The sequence below is a fragment of the Dermacentor variabilis genome, chromosome 1, assembly GCF_050947875.1.
Source record: "Dermacentor variabilis isolate Ectoservices chromosome 1, ASM5094787v1, whole genome shotgun sequence".
NCBI lineage: Eukaryota > Metazoa > Arthropoda > Arachnida > Ixodida > Ixodidae > Dermacentor > Dermacentor variabilis.
The window spans coordinates 28,744,989-28,764,245 of NC_134568.1; the positions used below are offsets into that span (position 1 = coordinate 28,744,989).

The 19,257-nt window shown below is 46.3% G+C and overlaps 1 protein-coding gene across 1 annotated transcript in view; it reads right to left on the reverse strand.

Annotated features, from left to right (window-relative positions):
* Positions 1-10,071: 10,071 nt before the first annotated feature.
* The window catches only part of LOC142576106 (peroxiredoxin-6-like), a 184,721-nt gene continuing 175,535 nt past the window's right edge, over positions 10,072-19,257 (reverse strand). Inside the window, exons 4-6 of the mRNA XM_075686059.1 lie at positions 15,746-15,819; positions 13,388-13,460; positions 10,072-10,500 (exon numbers count right to left, since the gene is read on the reverse strand). Coding sequence (XP_075542174.1) covers positions 10,366-10,500; positions 13,388-13,460; positions 15,746-15,819 — 282 coding nt within the window. The 3' untranslated portion in view covers positions 10,072-10,365. The remainder of the gene's footprint in view (positions 10,501-13,387; positions 13,461-15,745; positions 15,820-19,257) is intronic.

The following is a 19,257-nucleotide window of genomic DNA, read 5'->3' on the forward strand; positions in this document are numbered from 1 at the left end:
TGTTATCCAAGCAGAAACCTCTCCTTTCCCGATGGCATGCTCCACTTTTGCAATTAGCTTAGTGTGACTAACGCAATCAAAAGCTTTAGATAAGTCAAGTAAAATCAGGTCAATTTGAGAACGATTATTAATACTAAGAGCAAGGTCATGAACTACCTCTGTTAGTTGAGTGATGGTTGATAAGCCAGATCGAAAACCATGCTGGTGAGGCGATAGGATGTTTTCACGTTCTAGAAATACTGTCATGTGTTTTAGAATGATGTGTTCTAGTATTTTGCATGAAGTGCTGGTGAGAGATATGGGTCTGAAATTGGCAACATTATTTTTGTCTCCTTTCTTGTGGATCGGTATTATTTTAGCCTTTTTCCAGTCATGTGGTAGATTAGAAGTTGCTAGTGATTTACGAAAAATGTGTCCCAGATACCTACTGCACCACTCAGCATATTTTTTTAGGAATTCGTTTGGAATTTCGTCAGGCCCGATTGATTTCTTAGGGTCAATGTTGAGGAGAAGATTGTGGATTCCGGCGTCCGTTATTATTAACCGATCAAGCACTGACGTACAGGATGGTGGAAGAGGGGGGAGTGTACCATTGTCTTCCGTGAAGACTGATTTGAAGAAATTGTTATATTTGTTTGCCGTTGCACTTTTTTCTTCTTCAGTTAGTTTGGTTGTTGTCTGCTCGGTACTGCGCAGATGTTTCCAGAATCTTTGTGGGTTATCTTTTAGGAAGTTAGCAAGAGTGACACTGTAGTAATATTGTTTCGAATCTTTTAGTTTCTGCTTGAGATGCATAACTGCAGATTTGCTTCGCCGGTGCTTGGTCTCAGTCTCGCCCTGGATGAAGCACGCGCCAGTGCGATCGCGTCAACTCTTCGCCGCAGGCACCAGGCGGAGTCTGAGCACCCTGCCGATATAGCTAGCCAGGAAGAAGCATTGAAGACCCCCGTGTCTAACCATGCTTAACAGAGGTTTCGCTCGTATGACTAAGTTCAAGGCACGTTGAACCCCAGCCACTTCTAACGCGACAGCGTTAAGGAGCTCGTGTCGCAGAAAAGCCGGTGTCGGCGGCGTTGGTCGCGAGCGAAAAATCCTGGAAATTAATTCATAAATAAAAACAACTTGCAAGATGGGCTGGGAAGGAATCGAACCAGGGTTTCCGGAGTGTGAGACGGAGACGCTACCTCTCAGCCATGAGTTCGATGGTTCAAAGCGGGACAAAAGCGCCTCTAGTGAATGCGGTGTTGCCTTAGAAACGTGCCGTAGAAAGTTATACTGCGATGTATATCGGTAATTATGAGCATGTAAATTACAGAAGTCGCAGTTAAACGAGTAGCGAACTGCGTTTCCGCTACAATTCTTCTGCGCTTGGCATACACGCAGAGCCATCTTGCGGCATACACAGTAGACCCCCTCCTCCCAATGTACGGCGCTGCCCCGACAGATGGCGCGCCACTCGCCCGCTTCTCCCCTTCGTCTCGTTTGAGCGCATTTGGACCGTGCGGGGACCGGTGCGATGATGCTCCAATACACTTGTGTTTAATAGGTTTTCTCGCTCTCTCCCCTTCCAACTTCCAGCGTGCGTCACTCGAACCCTCGTGTTTATGTAACGCGGCTCCTCTTTCCGCTCACGGCGCGATTCCTAAGTGCAGCGTCCGATGTGAGATGCCTCTGACGTGATCGCTGCGCCGTAGCGCGTCTGGTGGGAAAGCGTCCCTTGCGATGTGTGCCATGCTGCTGGCGAGGAGTCATGAGTCTGCGTGGTGCTCCCAAGCGAGATAGAGGACGATCCCATCGAGGCGTCAGCCCCATGATCGCGTCCGTCTTCATGGCGCGACGCGGCCCGGCTGTCCGTACCGATCACGACGTTTGGCTCGCGCAGATCGTTTCTCCCTCCGAGACACCGAGTTCTTTGGTTCGTTCCGCTTGCTTAGGCGCACGTTTCGTTTTTGTTTGACTCAAGAGCATGCCGAGCGAATAAGTGGGCGGTGCGAACGGGGTGCGTTAACGCTGTCGCGTTCGACTCTCGAAGGCGAAGCTTAAGCGTCCTCCATTTTTTTTCTTTCCCGTTGCCTCCTTACTGCTGCTCCCACTTCTGTCTAGTACTAGGACACCGCCTATACCCCTATTGGCGAAGCATCGCCGCTAAGTTTTTACATTCCCTACGCTTCACTTTGTGTACCTAGTTGTCCTGTAGAGAACATGAAAAAAAAAAAGACGGCTGGGGTTTAGTTGCGATTGCGTCACAAAATGTTCCTAAGAACCATGTTCCGTACTCTGAGGTTGACTCGCGCCATACGTGCACCGGCTGTGTACTCGTTCCCTGTTGCCGTAACACTTGCCGCTAGTTATTAGATATAGGACAGCGTTGTATGGGTGCGACGTCGCAACGTTTGCTTCCTGGCTATAGCGGCAAAAAGCAAGCTGCTAAATTCGCCTGAAAATCAGTGATCCGCGTAGTGTGCACCGTGGCGACGCCCAGAAATCGGCGACAAACCCCACTGCTTACGAGTGTAATTGGCATCTCACCTCGTTGCAAGGACCATTATGTTTCATTTGTGGTTGCAGTGATTGGACCTGCTTAATCTCGATGCAGGGGACTATTGTGGTGGCTTAGTGGCTTCAGTGTTGCACATATACTTTGGCTTTGTACTGATGAGCCACTTAACAATCAAGGTAGCCGTATTTGCACGGAAGGGGAAAGCAAGACTTTCGGCGTGATGAGACGTCGGTAGCCGATATTTGAGGTTTAGATTAGGGGACATGGGTGGTTGGCGTAACCAAGAACCTAAACTCTGCTTCGGTTTTGGTGGGACCAAAGATGCTTGCATACGCAAGCGGAACTGAAGTCCTCTTCCATCTCCCAATTTAAAACTCACCGTTCATTCGGAGCCCTGCGCTATATACCTCCTAGGCTTCGTAGTTCAGGTAAAACCTGAACCAGGTTCGCGGCGTAAAAACAAGATAAGAAAGAAATACTGTGGCTGGTGTGTAAATTCACTGTGCAAACAGTCATAGCAAAAGTTGTGGCACCTTATGAGGCCATCGTGTGTCCTCCCGTGTTGTTCAGTAAGCTTCTATAATGGCCATGCCATGACTGAAGATTATGTATAATCTGCGCCTGCATTGTGACACCACTGCGTCTGCGCCCCAACCTAGGCGATATATTGTGGCTACTGTCAGCATACTTTGACATTATTTCGAGTAAGTGCGCACTAACGTCCGACGCTAATTTTGATTACGTCCTGCAACGTGATTTCCATCAGTGAGGAGCTCATAAATGCTTTAGCAGAGCTAAAATAAATGATGCGTTAGGCGGGAAAGCAACGCTGTCAAAACGACTGAACAGCACCTAGAGAAATATTAAGGAACCAGGTGTTTCAGGTGGACAGCACACGTCCGAGTACTTTGTATTATTTGTGGTGCTTGGGCTAATCGGAACATCTTACACAGTGTTCATGCTTAAGTGGGTTTCTCTAAAGTACCGCCATTGTGAAAAGATGTAGTCAATGCCCCTCATCCCAACTGCCGAAAATATTACTAGCCGCGAAAAGCCAGTCATTATAGCGAAAAATGAATGGCACTACAACAGCTAACACACCACGGCCCGCTATATTCCTGCAATTAAGGGTAAGAAGTAAAACAACGCAAAAAAAGTTAGAAGGAGTAACAAGTGACTAACCAGCACTGGTGTTGGAGGACAACTTCACTCTTCAAAAACAACGCCTTGCGAAAAGAACAATCGTTAGCAGAGATGTTTAAGTGAACATGTGTCCTCAAATCGGGCCTTAGCTATATTAAGAAAATGCGCTCAGCGCATGGCTGGAAGAGGATGACATATCCCCGCAGCGTGTCTTCTTATCTTTTAGCGCTCTTTCCCCGCGAAGAACAGAAAGTTGGGAGCGGGTTTTTGTGGCTTCTTCATAGTCAGACAAACAGCGCGAAAGTGACAAAAGCACGAGACAAGGGTGCCTCGTTCCGGCTCCATGGCTGTCCACCCGGGTTCTTTCGTGCATGCCGCGGCATGAACGGAGGCGAGATCAACACGGACTTCAGATACGCGACCGTCCCGTCTATTGGTGGGGTTCAGTGCCTCGGAGTGTGAAGGCACCTCACAAAGGGAAGCGAATGACTGTTTGCTCCACTACGCATGGCGTTTATGGGATACTGTACATCGTCGTGCGTCCACCAGCTACAGAATAGTTCGTTGTTCTCGGCCCGGCTCCTGTGTGGCTGCCTTGGCGATCGCTGGAACACTGGAGCGCCAAAGCACACCCCACCGCAGCTCGCTGGAGTATATCTGTTGAGGCTATGTTTGCTGCTTGCTTATCGTTCGAGATGTGCTGCGTCTTCCCTAAGGGGTGCCTCGCTGTCTTATTTTCTTTCCTTCTTTTGTTTTCTTTTATTTTTGTGGCGGGGGGGAAGGGAAGGGTTAGGACGCACAACATCATAACTAGAAGCTCACGTGCTAAATAAAGTAACGGGGATGGAACAAACTGTGCAGTATGGCTGCTATGTATCCTATGGTTAACATTTTCTTCATTGTGCGCAGCTGCGCTTCAGTTATTGTAATTGCTTAGTCAGCTGACAAATCTGTCGCATAAGGACCAAGAAGTCACACCTAAAGTACTACGAAACACTTAAATACCACCGACTGAACTGTTTTTCACGTGCCCTGTTGAATCTCCTGCATGCTGAGGGCTCGGGCATGATTGTTTATATATATATATATATAACAAATAAGTATAAGAAAGAAAGACACCTGGACACTCATTCTCTTTGTTGCGTCTATGTTGGGTTTGTCTGTTATTTTTTCGTGCCAGTATTTCTTTTGCTGTCGAGATAGCTTTCACGCGTATTTCATTTAGCCCGATAGATAAGGGCACACGTGGCGCGCTTACAACCACTGGTGCTTGTTTTCACTTCAGGAACCACACGCCCACAAAAAAAAAAAAATACGTAAGAGTTTGTTTGTCAGAAATATATAATAAAGCTTCTATCAATGCCCCTTACAAGTGCTTGCACAGTTCTCATTAAATGATTAAATGCAAAGATCCAATGAAAAAAATACACGTGAAGAAAAACGCGATAAACTGTTAGCAGCACACAGCTCGCGTTTTTGCTAATGGCGTTGGGTTTTCTTTAAAACCACGTGGAATTTTAGCTGAGGCAACTAGCAGTCTTTTCTTTTTTCATAACTATAAAGGAGGGTCACACCTATCGTCGCCGAGCATGTCATATATATTATGTTTTCCGGACTTTGCCAACATCGAGTGTCGGCTTTACTACAAACGAAGGCGTCTTACCATAGCCCCAACGCACCGGAGTTGATGCGCCGCGCTGAGGATAACAGGTGGTCTTGGAAGATTTCCAACATAGGGTGTCAATATCTCAGAGTATTTGACTTCTTCTATTCGCTACTTACCTTTGTGAGGCTAGGTCATGCGAGTATTCAGTTGATATGCGAACTGTTTGGAGCTCGGGTTGGTGGAGGCAAGGAATACACGTTCTGACAGCTTAAGAACGGAGAATGGACTGACTTTATTCAAAAGTAAAACCAGGTTTCCCGATTGGCAGTGGTGGCGCCCCTGTGGGGCATCCGCTTTCCTACCAAGACAGAGCAATGACCCCCGCCCTCGCCGTGAGGGCAATGACCCCCACGGCGATGCAAACTGTATTTCCGGAGCAAGGGGCAATGACCCCCATGGCGGGGACAACGAAGTGGCGGATGATCGCTACAAGGGCACCCCACATAGAATGCCGGATGCTTAGGTGTGAATGCTAGAAGGAATGAAGAGTTAATGTTCGAGGTAGTCTGGTTTCACGCGGCCGCGCAACACATTCTCTCCTTTGCCGCCAACGTCAATCTTCAAGGTTTTCTCAGAACGCTAAACAACGCGAAAGCGACCTTCACAGGATGGAATGAATGGTGGTTAGATAGAGTCGCGCCGCAGAAAGACGTGCGTGGTTGTGTCCATTGTCGGGAAACTAAACACAGGCTGCCTGCGGGCGATACGGGAGGGGGGTGTAGGTCGACTATCTCCATCTTTTTCTCCCCACACCCCTTTCCCCGTGCAGTGCTGTCGAGGTGTCCTCCTGTGAGAGACAGTTACGGCACTGCACTTATCTCTTCCATTTCTCTTTAAAAATCACTTCACACACACACAGGTCGAAGTTGGTCGAGCCAGGAATGTATAGCCTCTCTCAGTGCTGCGCTGCCGCTTGCGGAGTGCCTTGCTGGGTGCCGAAAAATTCGCCTTGAAGGCAGATTGTTGACCCAAAGAGCATCTCGGCTACGTTTACTACGAGGTCATCCTTAATTGTTGTTCACAGCCCCAGTAGTACTAGGGGCAGCCTTTCCACACAGTGCTGTCTGTCAAGTGTGGCGGTCAATGACGCCTTCAGTTGTTGGCGGAGACGCTCGACAATGACGTTGCTCTGTGGATGTAAAGCCGTGGTGTTATAAAGGCGCGTGTCGGGCATTGTCGCCACGGCAAAAAAAAGTGAGCGTTCTAATTGTCGCCCTCAGTCAGTAGTTATGGGCGAAGGGCGACCCTACCGCTACACCCACGAAGCAACAAATGCTTCCGCCACTGCTTCGGCCGTGATGTCTTGTAGAGGCGTCGCCTCAGGCCACCTTGAGTACCGGTGAACACACGTGAGGAGGTACCTGAAAACTTGGCAGGACGGAAGAGGCCCCACCAACTCTAAATACACGTTATCGAAGCGGCGCTCTGGTGGTCGAAACGGGTGCACCGCTGAACGCGTGTGCGGTATCACTTTCACGGCTTGACAGGCTTGGCAGTTTCTTGCCCAGCTTTGAACATCGTTGTTAATCCCTCTCCAGACGAAGAGGTCTGTGAAAAGGCTCTGTGTCCTTGAAGGATGGCTTAAGATGTCGTGAAGGATGTTGCTGAAGGATGGATGGCTTAGCCCGCGCAATGAAACGAATATTGGCCGCCGAAACTGAGGGGGCACGAACGGGCTAGGCGATCGCACCAGCTGCCTGCGATGTGTCGCACGTGACCAATGTTGCGCAGGGAAGCGGCACTTCCGCGAGCGGAAGCGACGAGCCTTTCTCCCACAATCGGCGCAGCTTGGTGTCGTTTTGCCGGGCGGAGGCAAGAGCTTGGAAATCCACAGGGCCCGCATGCGCAGCGCCGATCCGCGATAGTGCGTCAGCTGTCTAATTTTCTGTCCCAGATATATGACGGATGTGTGTAGCAAATTCGGATATAAAGGAAAGTTGCCGAAGCTCGCGTTCTGAGCCTGAGGAGCTGTTGTTATTGAAAACGAGGGTTAACGGCTTGTGGTCGGTCAGAATGTAAAAGTTGCAGCCTTCAAGAAAAAAACGGAAATGCTTGACAGCGCAATAGATAGCCTACATCTCCCTACCGAAGGTGCTGTAGCGAGCTTCTGTAGGTTTGAGGCGCTTTGAGAAGAAGCCCAGCAGCCTCCAGTCTGTGCCATCCTGCTGCTGCAGTACTGCGCATACTGCCGTGGTCGACGCGTCTATCATAAAGCGAGTTGGCTCGTTGGGCAAAGGATGAATCAACAACACTGCAGTGACCAACCACATTTTGGCTTCCCGGAAAGAATGTTCGTGCTTCAATGACCTGTAAAAGGTAGGCGTTTTTTTTTTTTTTTGTAGTCGCGACGCAGCAGGTCGGTAAACGGCTGAATAACTTGCGCATAGGATGGTATGAAGCGTCTGTGAAAAATTATGAGCCCCAGAAACTCGCACAAATTTCTGAAGGAGGTTTGAAAGGGGAAGTCCTCGATAGCCTGCACCCGTGATTCCAATTACTTGATGCCTTGGGGTGAAATGCGATGGCCGAAAAAATCCAGGGCTTCAATTGAGAAAATGCATTTCTGGAAGCTATAAGACCGCCGTGTTCCTCCAGTCGCCCAAATAGAAGGCGAAGGTGCTCTTTCTGCTCTTCGTCTGCGCCACTTGCAATGAGAATGTCGTCAAGGTAGACGAAAATGAAAGGGAGTCCGCGCGTAACCTCGTCCATGAAACTTTGAAAAGTTTGCGCCGCATACTTCAAACCGTAAGCCACACGGGCAAACTCAAGTAGGCCAAATAGAGTATAGTAATTGCGGTCTTCGGAGTGTCGCTAGGTTGGACAGGAATTGTGTGGTGCATGCTCATCAAATCGATCTTGCTGTGTATTTTGGCTCCTGTGAGACGAACGCCGAAGTCATGTACGTGTGGAAGGGGATATTGATCCGGAGTAGTGACGACATGGAAAGCTCGGTAATCATCACAAGGCCGCCAGTCGTCACTGTCCTGCTTTAAAAGTAGATGGAGAGGTGAAGACCAATTGCTGGAAGAAGGACGAATAACGCCGAGCTGAAGCACGTGTTCGAACTCACGGCAGGCGACTTCCAATCTCCATCCCGCGAGCCTCCGTATAGCCGAGAGGCGACAGGTGGGCGGGTGGTGGCGATATGATGCATCACCCTGTGCGTCGCGGGCAGCGCATCGTTTTGTGGCTTCGTGAGTTGAGGGTACTCAGCAAGTATTTGCCGTATGTTTACAGCGGCCGAAACGTTCGGATGCCCAATGAGGTGATGTTGGACTGCAGGCCAAGTACATCGAGAGATGTGACGTTATCCTTTAGGCGCCTATCGTGAACACTCACATCTAGGTTGAAATAGCTGTGGAAATCCGCTCCCAGTATGCAAAGGTGACGGCGGCGATCGCAAATACCCACTTGTGCAAGCGCCAGTGTCCAATGTCTAGCGTTATTTACCGGAGCCCATACGACGCGAAGGCAGTGTTGTTCACTGCGTGGAGCGTGGGTGTGGACTTGGCCGCGTTGGCGATCAGCGACCGTGGTATGCCGTGGCGGGAAAGACAGACAGCTCGGCTCCGGTGTCGACGAGGAGGAGGGTACCGGTGATGCGGTCAACTACGAAGAATAGGCAGGTTGCGCGAGGGCCGATATCGCATGCCGCCGTTAGCGACTGGCCGGTGGGTTTTCTGTCCACAAACAGGGCTGTGTGCAGTGACTTGTTCGTGAAAGCGACGATGGTACCAGCACAACTGCCGCGGCGAGTTTCTAGGTGCGCTGCGAGACTGTGAAGGCTAACGGTTGCGCCGAAGTTGGTCACCAGTGTTGCCACCCGTCGTCAGCGTCGTCAGCTGGCGATGTCGGAGGGTAGCGCGGCGACGACGTGCAAGTACTCTGCTGTCTGAGAAGTGATGCGCCGAAGTTGAAAACAGCCCTTTACTTATAAAAACCAAGCTCGGGGATTCTTGGGCTAGAAGCTGGGAAGCTGAAGCTCTGCGGCGACGACAGGAGACGTAATCGTGCCGTCGCCTCTGTCAGCAGTCGTAGGAGCAGCGCCGTCCATGGCTAGTGTTCAAATAAAGAAAAGTAAATGTTCTGGGTCACCATTTCTTGTGAGCTCTGTTTGGCGGAGGCAAGGAATACATGTTTTGACGGCTTGACAAGGAGAGTCGAATGCCTTTATTCAAAAGTAAAAGCAGGTTTGCCAAGTGGCATGGTGGCTCCCCAGTCTGGCAGCCGTTTTCTTTCCAACACAGAGCAGGGGGCAATGACCCGCACGGCGTGGTAAACTGGATTTCCGGAGCCTAGCAATGACCCCCATGGCGGGGACAAAGGTCCACTTGATAAAGGTCCACTTGACGTGAGAGGAGTTAAGACAGAGTAGATATTTACTATACATTTGTTTATTTTGTAACGAAGAAGAAATGCAACCAGTACTGCAGCACTAATATATATATATATATATATATATATATATATATATATATATATATATATATATATATATATATATATATATATATATATATATATATTGGGCGCGAGCGCTTCTCATCTCATATCAACAAATTCCGTGTACTTTCGGCAGCTGACCAAGTAACGTACTATCGATTGCTTCTCAGTGTAGCGAGAAGATCAAAGCAATGCTATGCTAGAGCAGTTCCTTATGCAGTAGCTTTGCAGTGAATTTCAGGACACATCTGGCGTTTGTGATTTATTGAGGGGACTTAGTTTGGCAAAACAAGCTGGTACAATGCGTCCCTATTTCTCGGCTGCCTGTTTACGTGGCAGAGACTAAGCACCCGCGAATCATTTCTTTTATCTCTCGTGCTATATTCCATGCGACATTGCCTCTCGCGAGCCGCGGGGGCGTAATTTTCTTCCAACTTGCGTATAGGTGACGCGATACTTTTCAAGCAAGCACGTGCATGTAGCTTGCACCCGACGTATAGCAGGTGGTGTGCGTGAAGTTTCCTACGCGTGCGTGAGTGCACCGAAATCTCGCAAGTAATGCAGGGACACGGAGTTAGCGGTGCAGCCGAAGTGCAGCCGGTCCACGGCCGCATCAAGGGTCAGGCTGGGGTGTGACGCGGATGTACTTTCTGCCCGATGGCACATTGTAGGACGTGACGCCCTTGGGGAACAGCAGCGGGATCTCTTCGTCCTTCACGCTTGGAATCACCATGCACGCCTCACCCGGCTGAGGAGTTCGTCACCGAAAAAAGAGGAGAGTGCGCTTATGATTACAAAATTACAGCATTTTGCCATAGTTTTACAGAATTCAAATTGCTTCGTGCGATAATACGCTGACACTGTGTAAATTGGGAAATTATTTCTCTCTCTCTCTTGTCACTACAATGAACACGAATTCGTTAAATATTCCAACTTGTACAAAATGTTGGAGAGTCGGGAGTGCTACGGGAAATAAAGTTGCAATTTTGTCGAATAGCTTACACTTATTAAGTGAACCAAGAATAAGTGCACATACGAAGATATTTAAGCGTGCAGACTAGCAATGTCCTAAATGAACCTGCCACCTGTTCGACGTAAACGAGTAAATTACTACTCGTGAACCCTCCTTGAAAGTGCTCTTCGTTGATTGGACGCTTTAAGAAAATTCTTCATTGCAAAATCTTACGTTGTAATACGGTCGGTGTGTTAAAGAAATGCAGCAGTTTCAACGAAGCTTTATATACAGTTGGAGGAACACACATGACTGGAAATTTTATCATGTAGGAAGTGAACAACGTGCGCAAAAAAGCTGGCAAGCTAGACGCTGAAACGTAGCTGTCTGGCTGAGATAAAGCCAGAACTGAAATTTTACAGCACAATACTCCTTCATGGTCTGCGTATGCAACCTAAAATTGACAGATTCGCTGTAGTGCGTTTACAGGACGCATTCTGCACGTGAAATAGATTTTGCTTTGTTCACACGTTTCGTGTTTTCGCGCTTGCTAGTATAGAACGAAAGTTCGGAACACGATGTCGCGCGGTGATACAAGGCTTATGCTCCTCGGACCGAACATAATCCTAGTGACATAACGCCTTTTAAAGTAAGTTATTGTTTTCAACCTCTCTGTTACGATACTGCAAAAAGAACTTCCTTGATGAGGTTGCAACGGCACATGGTAGCAGCAACTCTTCCATATATGTGGAGTGTGAGTAAATTTATCTAGTTCGTTCTCACAAAGGTCTATTGTTTTTCTAAATACATATAGGTTTAGCATCACATGGCGGTTCTCTGCCTTCGCTTTTATTCCTGGAATGCTGCGTCGTCTGGTGGCATTTAAAATGGGCAACACACTCATTTTCCGTCTATCATAGCATATCTTGAGAACTATTTCGCTAGTCTCAGAATACCGGCTAAATGGACATTACCTTACTATTACAAAACTTCATTTCTGCAGTTTCAAGATGTACACTAAAGCAAATGATTAAAAAGTTATTCGGTGGAGCCCTGATAATTAATTAACTCAACGATGTCGTTTGTATGCGAACACTTTATGTCCTTTCCTGCAATCCACCTAAAAGGTGGTACAGTGTTATCAGAAACAACTGTCTTCTTTGAAAGTCTGTTCAACAAAAAAATGATAATAGGTGGTATGTGCGAAAGTCGAAACGCGAGAGAGTGTTTTCGGCTTCACTTGGAATGTTCGCCATGAACACAAAGTGCCGAAACAACAAGTATACGGAAACACAGAAACAACACGTACACGGAAGCGACACGGAAACACGTTGTGGTCTGTGGTTGTCCTCGTGGTTTCCGCACTGTATGTTGACTATGCATCGACATCAAGGCAAATGAATTCATTGTTACGCTAACAGGACAATGAAGACTTAGGAATAAATGTAGGACAAGATAGGTCGAACGCTGAACTTTAACTGTTTTTATTCTTACAGCAGATCGGGGAGAATCAACTTGCGCATGCGTACATCAGTGTCGTATAGAGCGATTACAGGGATGGCTTTAACATTTGCATCTCGTTGTCAAACAGAAAAACAGATGTATCACTAACGCAACTCGTGCCTCTCTGTTTTATGTGATGTGTCTTGAAAAGTTCTCTTGCTAACGTATCACCCGCTTCTGCCAATTATTTTAATCTCACGCAGTTTGCGTTGGTTTGCTTGGCTGGCAGCTGCCTGCCAAGCAAACCATTCAACGCGTAGAGTGCGCATTACCTTTGTTCATTATAGACAATTCATGCTCCCGTGCGGTCATTGACACATCTCCCTGTTTGGCCCACGTGGGACTTCGCACATATCACTGGTATCCCGTATATCGTATATAACGCCCGTCGCACATTTCACGTACGGTTTGGTGTGGTTTTTCTGGCATCCTGACTTTTACAGCGAAAGCTGCATATGGCTAACCTTCCGTAGTTTTTTCGGCGTCCGGCAACAGAAACGGACTTAGCGATTTCTAACAAACCCGTACGGGTGCAGTGTGGCAGCGCAGATGTAAAAAATGCGGAACAGATCAGAACGCTCCCTTGAACAATGGTGTGACGTCCAGGTTATCGCAGTATATAAGCAGCATAGGTATCGGCGCTAAAAACAGCTGCATTATCAATGGGGCGGACACGTATAGTTCGTACACCCGAAGAAAAACGCGCGCACGAAGAGTGACGGAGGGAACAGCAACGAGAACGTAAACGGCTCTGGCGCGAAACGACCACCGACGAAGAACGTTCCCGCGATGCTGAGCGAAAACGACAATCGCGAGCCCGGGCAACTCCGAACGAGCAACGACGCCAGACTCGCAACGCAAAAAAATGACAACCATTCCACTCCGTGAAAATGAAATGGCAGCAAAAGCACTTCGCTTTTCGTCTGGGAGCTTTGACTGTCGCGACTATTTGCGACTTTGTTCAAATTGTTCATGTTCAATTGGTCATGCTGAGCTTACGTTATCCTACTAGCCAGAGACAAAGAATTTATAATTGCCTTTTTTTAGCAGCATATTACTGTAACGAAGTACTTTCAAACATCGTGAACTAAAATTTGCATTAGCGCGATTTTAAACTTTGCAAACGATTTTGAAACATCCGCCAAACAACACACTCTTCAAATTTCTCATTATTCCTCACCATCCAATTGGCGGGAGTGGCCACCTTCTTCTCTTCGGTGAGCTTGAGGGATGCCACAGCTCGAAAGAGTTCTCTGTGAAAGAAATGTCATTCGTAATCATGCACTTTTACTGGCCCTATTCTTTCTTCTGTTTTCTCCCCGAATCAGCCCATGTCAAGGTGACTTGCCTACAAAGTACTCGAACACACATCTAGCCATTCATCGGTGTATAAAGCTGTGAAGGAGCCACAACCCTTTATTTTTTTCCGTGGTCAAGGCCCGCGTGACCACCTTTCACCGCATGACAGTTTCATTGTGCGCGAATGCATTCAGGAAATATTCCTCGCTTCCACGTCCCACCTTTCTCCGTGGAGTAGTCAACCACATGTTATTCCTGTTAATGGCCCACCTTCCTGTTTTCATAGTCCCTCTCGCTTCTCGATCAAAGATGTTACCCCAATTACTTAGGAAAAGCCGCAAAACCTATGAAACCGATGTTTTAAAAATGCCGATTGAAAGACAAACAAACAAAAAGCACGCAACTGTGCAAAAGTGTTTGACTTTTGTGCAAGCCACAGCATCCTTTTTAAATTATGAACATAAATATATGGTTCTGTTATAAATAGAAGTGCTAAGGTATTGTGCGAAAAATTACAACGCGTGTTCACAATAAAGGTAGGACAAAAGTGAGGCAAGAACTTGGACATCACTGCCACTTTTTTTTTCGCCTACTGGAAAAAAAAAAGCATAATGCGAACCATTCTTTGCATTTCGATTTTGTCGATACTGAAAGGGACGGAACTTTACTTTGTAAAAATATAAGACATAAATTTCCATTTTAAAGAGTAGAGTGTTCCGTTTTCATACAAGACAGAGATAAAATGAAAAAGCTAGGTGGGTCAACGACCACGCTGCGCCTAAAAATAAACGTTTTATTATTTGCAGGTGTGACACCCACAAGCTTCCTCGTTGTGCTCCCAGGCATCCTTCGCGGTCCGCACGTGCCTTCCCTTGAGAAATGAATTCTTACCCAGCTTTCAGTTTTGTCTACAACAAAATGTCCGTGATTTAAGGGCATTAACACCCAGTGCCCATATAGAGACTGTGAGCTACAAACAAGCACTGTTTCCACGGCAGAACCTATTTTTAAATATATTTTTCGGAAATAACAAAACTCAAATTGCATTTCGCAAATGTCTCGATGAAATTGATCCTCCGCGATATGCAGCACATAACCCACGGGCAGTATACAGTGTCAACCTTTTCTCTTTTTCTAGGACGAAAAACAGTTTCAGAATACTTTCATGTTGAATACGAACGGTACTAGATTCAAGTTTCCCTGTTGTGTATCGTTTACTGCATTTATGCGTTTTTCTTTCGAAGAAATTGCGTATTTGAGCTTTTAAGAGTCTTTTTCAGATATTAAGAAGAGCCCTTACAGTTTGCTCGTAGCCTTACAGTGTGCTTGTGGTATTTTTGTTTATTTATTTTTATTATATTTTAGTAAGCCCACGCCAAAACTGTCGATGTTGACTTTGGTCTTACATGAAAGGTGAAGTGAACATGACAGCCTTGCGCAAACAAAAACGCATTGCAGAAGATTAATCTTCAGGATACTTAAAAACATGTAGTGATAAATTGCTCTTTCAGCCAAGTCACAATATGGAATGTGAGCGGATTTAAAAGATATAGACAAAAAAAACTTTTGCTTATTTAAAAAACGATTTCTTCCTGGATTTGTATTCACGTGTTATTCAAATTTCATGTAGCAAAGCACCGTAATGGCCTGTGTTCCTTGCTATTCAAGAGCCGCGTTCTAAATGTTCCATTGTGCACCAATGTGTAATCCAGCAGATCTCATAAACGTCTTTCATTCAGGAGAGCTCTTAGGCCACTTAATGTAGAGCAATGAAAGCGGTTACCTGAGTTGCTGCCTTACAATCACTATTGGCATAATTCGAGTTCAGAGCAATATTTTAGAAAAGAAAAGCGGTGCTTCTCGTTTCAAGTCAATTCGACGATGTTCATATTTTTGATGAGTTTCGTAATCTGCTAAATTAATGTCGTTAGCAAAAAGACACTGAAAGAAAGAGAGAGAGACAGAGAACCAGTTTTTAACGCTAAAGTTGTGAAGAAATGACGGAAAATGGAGAAACAAAACCATGCACATCCGTATTTGTCTATCTGTATTTGGGAATGTAAATCGGTAATACTTATTTTTAATAAATTTCCAAATAAGTAATTCCGCGAGCTTGAACGATCTCGGCGCCTGATGCGTATGTTTACTCAGTTGCACGAATCTGCGTGCAATAATCTAATACGAACTTCTGTGTAGAAATAGAGAAGTTTTGGTGCGGAACACGGGCGTATATACTTACGGAAAATTTCTTCCACTGGTGGCTGGGTACAGCATCGAGAGTTTCAACTTCTTGTCAGGTCCAACAATGAATACCTTTCGGGTCAAAAGTGAAAAAACAAACACTAAACGTCATAAATGGTGTAAAGAGAAACAACGGATAATTTATAACATATATTTTTAATAATCTGTTAGTCTATTACTCTCGCCTCAATGACTCCGCAGCGAGCCTGGTCCCACGCAGTGATTTACAACGAGTGGGCAAAACTCGAAGAACAGCAACCTGCATCGACGGCATCCAAGCGGCCAAACGTCCTCAAAATACAGTGGATTAATATTTTTGGTTGCTGAAGTGTCAGTATTCCTCGAAAAAGTGTACGCTACTGCGTCTGCGAACTGTTTGCATTTCTATAACAACAATGTGATGCAGCGCGGCGGCTCAGTGCGTGGCTATCGTGTTGCGCTGCGGAGTTGAATCAACCGTTTAAGGACTGGGCCATAAGATGCGCGGGACAGACGCTCGGTGTGATGTATAGCTATCTGGTCTGCTTGCAGCGTCCAAAAAGAAAAAAAATACCGGGTTTTACGTGCCAAGACCACAGCCTGATTATGAGGCACTCCGTAGTGGGGAGGACTTCAGAATAAATTTGACCACCTGGGCTTCTTTAACGTGCGCCTAAATACAAGGATGTTTTTTTTGTGCATTTCACCCCCATCGAAATGCGGCCGCCGTGGCCGGGATTTGATCCCGCGTCGTCGTACTTAGCAGCGGAACACCGAAACCACTAAGCGACCACGGTGGGTAGCTTGCAGCTTACATCCACTCTAATGGGGAAAATGGCGGCATTAGTTAAAACCAAACCTAGTGCCGATGCCGGGGCCTACAGATTTTGTTCTGACAACTTTTTCTGCTGGCCTCCTGCATCGTGTACGACTCAGCGTGAAGCAAACAATAATTTATTTTAATTATTCTATTATGTTATATTATATGATTACTATTAATATTATAACTAATAATGTTATTATTCTGATCATTATTATTATTATTGCTGGCAGTGCTGAAGGTGCTACTTCAGTTACACTTCCGGGAGAATTCAGCAAATTTCTATTCGCAGTTGATATTTGTATTTCTGAAATACACAAAAAGCCTGAGTTGCCTGTTCCGGTGCTATTCCAATTAGCCCAGTCACACCCATTCGAAAGATTTGGAGGTTGTCTTAAAGTACTATTTACCGACAGATCTCTACACAACGACAGTGAAGGCGCTTCTCCAGCTTTCTTCTGCCCTCCGACTGGCATACGACGGGTGTTTTGCATACCGCATACAGCATCATCAACAACTGGGGAGCTGGCAGCGATTCATGCTTCCCTGAAGTATGCGCAAGAGGAGTTCAGCACATCGTAGGTAGTCATTCCTGTGGACTCCCGCACTGCCTTTAGCAGACTGCAGAGATTTGATGCTGGTCGTCCAGTCAAACGTAGCGTCACTGAGTGCGCCAGCAGAATTACGTCTCATGGGGTTGGCCAGTGGACAACTTCGCACGTGTGTATTGCGGGAATGAAGACATTGATCGGCTCGCTTCTAATTGTTCTCTCAGCAAAAGGGGATGCCGGAAATTCTGTGTAGACTTGACGACACTCGCTTGTTGATTCGCTGATACCTCCTCAAGCAGCACCCAGATCAGCGCGTCGCAAGTGGATCGTTTCCTCCCCGTGTTCGTGGTCGAGGGTTGCCTTGCGAAGCTAGAGCTCAATCACTCAAGGTTTGGCTCTGTCCTGGTGTGTGAACGTTTGTACCGCCAAGGACGTGTGGAACGTTCATCGTGTGCTTCTTGTGATTCCTTGAGCACCTGATATAAGAGCGTCCTACTTTCCTTGCGCAGCGCACGTCGCTACTAAGTTGGCTACAAGTCGCTACAAGTTGGCCTGCAGTGTACGAGCCTCGATCATCGCCTGTATCTGAATGATTGTGCTTCTCGACGCGGCCAGGCTGGCTGAATATGAATCCACGAATGCCCCCCCCCCCCCCTTCTCCACCTCTTCCATCGCGACTGGTTGATTTTTCTACAAGAAATTAGCTTGGCTTCCCATTTGGGGGCACTTTGCGAGGAACGAAACCTTTTTGCTAATTTTGTTTTTGATTTTTTTCAGATTATCTTATTATCAGTACGGCTTTTCTGTACCTTCATGCATATGCATGTTCTGTTCCAAATTGCGCGAATTATTACTTGTCGTTGCTTCACTTTAGCCTTTGTGGCCTGGCAACTTGCTGTTTCTCTCCTCTTAAATTCCCTCAATTGCTTCCTGTCTTTCACTTTTTGTTTCTCAGTCTCTTTTCTAGTCTTCTATTCTATTTCCTTTTTTTATTTCTCTCTTTCTATTTCTTTTTTTATATTTCACTTCTCGGTGTCAGTTGCCAGCCTGTTCCTTCCCTATTTCCATTTCTGTCCATTAGATGCGTGTGTTTTCGCTTCGAATAACAACAATAATAATGAGCCCGACGTCGCTGATTCGGTTCCCGGCCGAAGGAGGTGGAATGCATAAACTCTTGTGTACCATGCTTTGTGTGTGCGTTCAAGCAACCGCAGGTGGACAAAATTAATCCTGAGCCGTTCACTACAGCGTGCCTCATAGCACACTGTGTAGTTTCTGGATGTTAAATACTATAATTTCTTTATTCTTTAAGAAAATTGCACGGAACCTCGAAGAAAATGCCGTGCAGTGAAGCAGCTGAGCGTGCTTTAAGAAAACACCGCAACATCTGTAGCCAATGGACTCAATACACTGTCAGGCTCTCGTGTAAATTCTGGAATATATCCAGGAAACATAACGGGTGGTTGAGACATCACAATAAAACTGATTTCGAACACAAATAACAAGATCAAGAAGCATTTTTTTTCTGGCAACGTATCACTGAGAGCGGCGGACGCATGCGTGTCCATGATAGCTATCAATTGATGGTATAGTAACTCAAAGTTAGCATTTATCTGCTTAATCATTAATTATTTAGTTTTATTTGTGGGGTAGGCGGTGCGGGGGTATGTTTCGCTATAAAACTGCAGACGGACAGGGTGCTACAAATCAGATTTGCGTGAAATCGTGTGCATAGCACCAGCGTCGAGGAATGCGTCCTCAAAATTCGCAGGGGAACTTATTGCACTTCTCAGTTATCTTTTCTCTTTTAACCGCATTTTTTGCCCATTTAAAATTTGTTGTTTAATATTTTAGCTGGTGCCATGATGTATTTAGGCTCACATTTAAGACATTGCTGCTAAGCGGTCGTAGTCATATGGCATATAACAAATACAACAGATCCTCTAATGATTTTGATTAGGACGTTAATTAGTGGATTTTCATTATTTATTTTATATATTTGTAACAACGACATATATCTTGTTGTCCGTCGCGGTGAATGATTTGTCCTCAGAGACTCGTACCTTAATGACAGCTGTGCTCTTTTCAAGGAACGCTTAAAATCTTCCCTGAAATATCTGGCATAAGCAATCGGTGAATGAATCAGGCCATCTCAAAACC